The sequence below is a fragment of the Ranitomeya imitator genome, chromosome 4 (genome assembly GCF_032444005.1).
Source record: "Ranitomeya imitator isolate aRanImi1 chromosome 4, aRanImi1.pri, whole genome shotgun sequence".
NCBI classification, from domain to species: domain Eukaryota; kingdom Metazoa; phylum Chordata; class Amphibia; order Anura; family Dendrobatidae; genus Ranitomeya; species Ranitomeya imitator.
In genome coordinates, this window is record NC_091285.1 from 325757908 (window position 1) to 325764063 (window position 6156).

The 6156-nt window shown below is 43.0% G+C and overlaps 2 protein-coding genes across 2 annotated transcripts; one reads left to right on the forward strand and one right to left on the reverse strand.

Annotated features, from left to right (window-relative positions):
• The first annotated feature begins 411 nt into the window (after positions 1 to 411).
• LOC138676065 (uncharacterized) lies at positions 412 to 3632 on the forward strand. Its single transcript, XM_069764913.1, has 5 exons — positions 412 to 847; positions 927 to 1001; positions 1282 to 1474; positions 1644 to 1806; positions 2570 to 3632. Exons 1-5 carry the CDS (start codon positions 803 to 805, stop codon positions 3579 to 3581), a joined length of 1488 nt encoding a protein of 495 aa, XP_069621014.1. The 5' UTR covers positions 412 to 802; the 3' UTR covers positions 3582 to 3632.
• Positions 3633 to 4099: 467 nt separating this feature from the next.
• On the reverse strand, positions 4100 to 5923 carry LOC138676066 (uncharacterized). The gene is made up of 2 exons (XM_069764914.1): positions 5360 to 5923; positions 4100 to 5223 (listed from the first exon to the last, which is right to left on the reverse strand). Exons 1-2 carry the CDS (start codon positions 5704 to 5706, stop codon positions 4338 to 4340), a joined length of 1233 nt encoding a protein of 410 aa, XP_069621015.1. The 5' UTR covers positions 5707 to 5923; the 3' UTR covers positions 4100 to 4337.
• Positions 5924 to 6156: the final 233 nt, after the last annotated feature.

Sequence of the window (6156 nt, forward strand, 5' to 3'; positions counted from 1 at the left end):
CTTGCTGTGTTTTGGATTATGCTGTTGGCTTTATTTTTTCTTTCCTTGAGTGTATTTTCTTGCTGGTGGGGGGGCAACATTTATGATGTCTTTGTATTGTATAGTTCCGTGCTGCTGCTATGCCATTATAGTTTCAATTGTACTTTCCCTTTATTTTAAAAAATATCGCTGATGTTTTTACGTCGTTTTCCGTATGGCATATATCTTCCTTCATTGACTGATTGCATTGCGAAGTGTGTAGTATAATTTTTATTTGTTTATATTATTTTTGGTGGTGGCCTTTTTTAAAAATTCCATGTGTTTTCTTTTCTATTTGGCTATGGTTTATGTTTGGGTTGCTGTATATTTTTACAGCGGTTGTCCCGTAATGTTTATTGCTTGTTATCTAGAATGGTTTTTATTGCTTTTTGTCTTTCTGTGGTTAGATGTCACAAGATGTTGTTTTTTAGGATCATGTCTTGTTGCAATTGTAAAGTATTGCGTTCATTATTTTGCTCTTTCATTGTATTTTTGTGCCTGTAATGTTTTTTCCGAAAGTTTTGATATGTCCATTTTTGGACATAGGTGTCTATTTTTGCTTTTTGGTTTGGGTCTATTCTTGTATAGTTTCTTCTATTGATTGTCTTCTCTTGCAATGTATGGCGTTGTGGTGTCGCTTTCTTATTTTTGCTTTGTCCGATCAGTCAAAAGTCAATTGTGGTTGTTGTAAAAAATTTTGGGCATATTTTATTGTATGTGCCATATTTAGGTTTAGTTTTGATTTTTTTTTTTCATTTTTTCATGCCAGAACAAACGTGCTACAATGGCCACTGTGTCAGAATCGAGCCAATCGGCGCAGGGGAGTGTGGTGAGTAATTATGTCAATTTCCTTACTATTCGCAGTCATTTGTAGTTTTTAAAATAATTTCTTTATACAATTTTTACAGGCTTCTTCAAGTGAGGGTGAAGGAAGTCAGCGGGAGCAGAGAGGTCAGGGCCAAGGTGTGGCGTCAGCACGGCGAGTGAGTATTTTTATTAAACAATTTTTTTTTTTTTTTTGATTAGCATCCTGCTTTCACTAGGGATGTTTAGTAAGCTTACATTCAAACTTTTCAGGGTAGCAAGTATTGGGGGAAGGTAACAAAGGTGAAACAACCAAAACATTCAAAAATACAGGTGTAGAAACCATCAATATACATATATCAAATGACAAAGGATAGGGCCAAGGTACATATCATGACAGGTGCTGGTGTTTGTTAATATTTGCATATTTGTAACCTTTTCTGTTTGTAATTTTTCTAGGTTTCACAACGGGACCATGGAGTCATTGATGTGGAGCTCCTCATATCAAGCATCCAGGAGCGTGGCCCGTTGTGGGACAGCCGTGACTCCCGGCACATGGACCAGGTGGTGTTGAGGCGTTTGTGGGTAGAGGTGGCAAAGTCGCTGTGGGAGGGCTTTGACATAGCTCCTGCAAAGGACAAAGCCAACTTTGGTGAGTATTGCTGATACGCCGTGCAGATACGTTGCTATGACCCACCATCTTTCCAGGATAAACACAACGTGTGTGATGCAATAAACGCCTAAAGTTTTGCATCGCACACGGTTGTTTTATCAATTTCAAATGCTACATATGTAACCTTTTTTTTCCTTTGCATTCACAGTTAAAAGGTTGAGGATCAGATGGCGATCCATCAAGGACCGTTTCAATAAGGGGCTACGGGCAGAGGAGGAGCGCTCGAAGAGTGGTGCTGCTGCGGCCAAGTCTGTGCCCTATAAATATTCAAAATGTTTACAGTTCTTAAGACCAGTCCTTGGCCGCCGTCAGTAAGTATTTTGTCCACAAAACATATTGCACAGCCCCATTACAGTGCCCAGCCACATAGCCTACTGCACAAACACATAGTACATTGCCCAGCCACATACATTGTGCATCCATATAGTATATTGGCAGGTAACAATATCGCAGCCACATAGCACACGTTCTAGCCACGTATCCACATAGTATATTTCCCAGGCACATACTGTATTGCCCATCCATGTAGTCAGCGTAACATATTGGCCATCCACGTAAATGTATCCCTATTAAAATGCTATATAGGCCATTAGTTAATATTTTGGGTTAAGCGTGAGTCCTTGTAGTCCATGACAGGTTAAGTTCTGAGTCAGGGTAGTTCTGATTGCAGGAATAATGATGAAGTCTCGATCACATGATCCTAACATCATGGTCGTTCCTGCAATCAGATCAGTGAAATCACTGGTTTTTTTTTTATTTAATTTTTTATCTTGACATTAAATTTTCAACTATTTTTGTGGCATAGGCAGCTTCCAGAAAGAGTTTTCGATTACAAAATTTTTGTTCCCACAGTGGTATGCGGTCAAAATGCTTTGACAGCGGGAATGTTCATGATTGTTATCGTCGGCCCTAACGGTCAGCTGGCGATAACAATCAGAAATTAATTATTGGCCACACAGACTGTGAGACCGAGGATTTGTATTATTGTGTAATTTAATGCTATTTTTATTCCAGGAGTTGGCGTATGGGAGAGGTTATTCATTGAAGACTAATTTTTTCATTATCTTTTCACAGGACACACAGCAGCACCCTCGAGAGAGCTCGCCCCGCAGAAGCGGTCCTTCATGAATCGCCATCTGATCCATCACAGCCCTCCCACAGCGACAGCAGGCTTGCACCACCATCTGGTGAACCGGCAGCCGGTACATCAGGTGTTCCCCTGGCCGAGGCCTCTGGCGCACCTTCGTTTGGGTATTCCCGACAGCGCCAGCGGGCCTCGGACAGGCCAACCATGCCCGAATTTTTGCATTTGAGCACGGTTTTCCAGAACTGTTTCAAGGCGTTGAGCGATAACATGGACACTCGTCTGTCCAATATCGACCGGCGCCTTGAAACAATTGAAACCGAGCTCTCAAATCCGGCAAAACATTTTTTTAGTACCATTGCTAAGGGCATGGTGGAACACCTTACGCCGGAACTACAGATTTCAGTGATGCAGTCCTGCAACACTTCCTACGTGAGGGCTCTCCAGCAGGCTGGGGTCATGCAGTCAGCGACAATGGCAGTAGTGCCGTCGCTGGCAAGCATGACTCCCACTCCTGCTGGAGAGCCACTCCAGCCACCCCACCGTGGTCCACGTGCCGAGCGACGCCACCACAGGCACCATAACATAGTGCCGCCGACTCCTGCTCCTGCCATGCCTTCATCCTCCCGTAGGCGTCATCATGCTGGGGAACCTGCCACAGGACCCAAAAAAAAAAAAAAAAAGAGGAAACACAGACGGGCACACAAAGAGGCTCTGGTTGCTGTTCCAGTGACAACACCAACTGTCCGTAGGGGCTCGAGTCGCAGTAGGAGCAGCCAGGGCCAAACAAGGCTTGTGTTGCCTCCTCCCTCCCCTACAGAGGTGGCGGTTTCCTCCCCAGTATACCCTGGGGAGGGTTTGGATCTCCCATCAAGTCTACTTGACTATGTATCCTCCTCTTCGCCATCATCGTCATCTTCTCCATCATCCTCCCATTGCTCTCACCATTCCAGAGAAGACACCTACCATTCCCCCCTGGTGGCACAGGTGGAAACCCCCTAAGTTTAAGAACCCTTTTTGTTTTCTGTTTTCCCCCAATAAAAAATGTTATTTTAAAAAAACACTATTTGTTATTATTTATGCTATTATTTTCAAGAATTTATCTCGGCAAATCACGCCATGTGCTGTCTACACATATTTTGTGCTTCAAACACCTCATATATGCAATGTCAGACACTATTTTTTCAATTTTTAGTTTGCCTTTTTTTGGGTGTCTCTCATTGCTGTATGAGGTGTTCACACTTAATGCAGCAGCGAAACAGACAATGATGCAGATCACTGCAGCGTCCGCTGGTTGGTCCCTGGAGAGCTGTCACAGACATCTCTCCAGCGAACAACGATGCAGAGGCCCACGTACATCATGTTGATAAGCGCAGGGCCACGCTTCAGATATTTACCCTGGTTTCAATTGGAAAACATCGCTGTTATCGTTGCTTATCAGGTAAAACACAAAGATACAGGTCGATCAGACAAACAAGTATATGTAATATTATGGTATAAAAATTGTATTTGAATCGGTATAGAATTTAAAAACTTTTTTATTTAATATTTTAAAAACAACAGGTTCAAGTTTTTATAGGAACATTAAATTTGTGAACTATACTTAGATGCAAAATTTGACATATACCAAACCAACCTAAACGGAACTTTTATTGCACATTTAACGGAAAATTATTTTTTTTTAATATATTTCTAACTGTCACAGTAGAGGTATTATTGGTGTAGTTACAATCAGAAGACAGTCCAAAAGTAACATTACTACACCATTTGATCTTGCCATGACACACGGCCAACATCTGACACAAAATAGGCCGCAAAACGATCACGCATCTGCGCAATTTCCACACTTGTCCTCAGAGGATGATCATGGTAATCGGGCAAGGGGTTGGCTATGGGTTCATCCAGTTCAACATTTATTCTCTCTTTGGCCATAATGAAATTGTGGAGAACCACACAAGCCTTCACCACCTCATCCACTGTTTCAATTTTAAGATTAATGGCCGATCCCAATATCCGCCATTTGGAAACGAGGATGCCAAAGGCGCACTCCACAGTCCTTCTGGCCCTGGACAGTCTGTAATTGAAAACCCTTTTTGTATGGTCCAAGCCCCGACTGGAGTAGGGTTTCAATAGGTTGGCAGACATTTGGAATGCCTCATCCCCTACCACAACAAATGGCATCGCAGGGCCTTCGGTGTGGGGAAGAGGTCGTGGCTGTGGGAAATTAAAATTGTTTCCATATAACTTTTGGCCCATATCCGACTCTTTAAATGTGCGCGAGTCATTTGCACGCCCAAATGCACCAATGTCCACTGCGAGAAAACGGCAGTCCGCACCGGCAATTGCCATGAGAACAGTTGAAAAGTATTTTTTATAATTGTAGAAAAGGGATCCACTTTTCGCAGGCTTGGTAATCCGAATGTGCTTTCCATCGACAGCGCCAATACAGTTTGGAAAATTACACACTTGGTTGAATTTCTGTGCGTTGGCCTCCCAGATTGCACTTGTAGGGACAGGTAAATATTCCTCCCGGAGATTATCCCACAAAGCGCGGCATGTCTCTGCAATAATTCCTGAAAGTGTGGAGACTCCAATCCGGAATTGAAAATGAAGTGACCTCAACGTTTCTCCGGTAGCCAGGAAACTGCAAAGAAGATAAAGAAATTTAGAATAAAGCACATTATAATTTATAAAAGTACATTGACCATTACAATTGAAAAAAAATTATAAAATAAAATAAAAAGTAAATACATATCACAGTCATTCAAACAGCAACGTACCGTAGAGTCACCAGCAGCCGTTCCTCTGCGGAAATAGCTCTCCGGAGCTGCGTGTCCTGCCTGCTAATGGATCCTTCCACCCGACGCAGAAGATAGCGGAAGCTCTCCTGTGACATCCGGGTATATTCGAAATATTTTTCCCGGTTGTCATTCAGTTCGCCAAACAAGCAATGGTATGCTCCACGACTCTCCCGGACTTCAACTATAGGGTGGATCCAAAAGCGGCGACGACTCCATCTCCGTTTTTCCCTTTCCCTTTCATTAAAACAGGCAACAGCATAGGCATGAGCCAAGGCAAATTCCATCTCCATATCCATGTAGATACTGTTCATGGTTCGCTCCATCATGAATACCAGCAAAATGTGAGGAATTCATCTCTGCCAGGGTATATACACATTTGTTAACACCAACCCTCTTCTAGCCATTGGTGGTTCTTTATCTATTGTGTAGACACTTTTTATTGTGGGTGGGGGATGATGAATGACTCACTGCACTAAAAACGCATGCGTCTAAAAACGCTGCGTTTTTTGGTAAAAACGCAACTGCGTTTCAAAAACCCGCAGCGTTTTGCGACGCATGCGTTGAATGCATGCGGCGCAAAACGCTGAGTTGTACATGCGTTTTGGTGCGTTTTTGTTTGCGTTGTGCGTTGCGGCGACGACGCTGCGGCGCACAACGCAAATGTGAACTTATAGGTTAGAGCGAGAAACACACACTGAAGGCCATAGACGAACATGCAGGATTTGCTAGAAAAATGGATTATCAAAGATTGGGACCAGGGCCGCCGTCATGGCATT

Excerpts from the sequence above, each read along its gene's own strand:
- LOC138676065 (XM_069764913.1), top strand. The coding sequence starts at position 803 with ATGGCCACTGTGTCAGAATCGAGCCAATCGGCGCAGGGGAGTGTG. Across the intron at positions 848-926 it reads AATCGGCGCAGGGGAGTGTG|GCTTCTTCAAGTGAGGGTGA; the intron begins GTGAGTAATTAT and ends CAATTTTTACAG. Across the intron at positions 1,475-1,643 it reads AAAGGACAAAGCCAACTTTG|TTAAAAGGTTGAGGATCAGA; the intron begins GTGAGTATTGCT and ends TTGCATTCACAG.
- LOC138676066 (XM_069764914.1), bottom strand. The coding sequence starts at position 5,706 with ATGATGGAGCGAACCATGAACAGTATCTACATGGATATGGAGATGGAA. Across the intron at positions 5,224-5,359 it reads CGGCTGCTGGTGACTCTACG|TTTCCTGGCTACCGGAGAAA; the intron begins GTACGTTGCTGT and ends TCTTCTTTGCAG.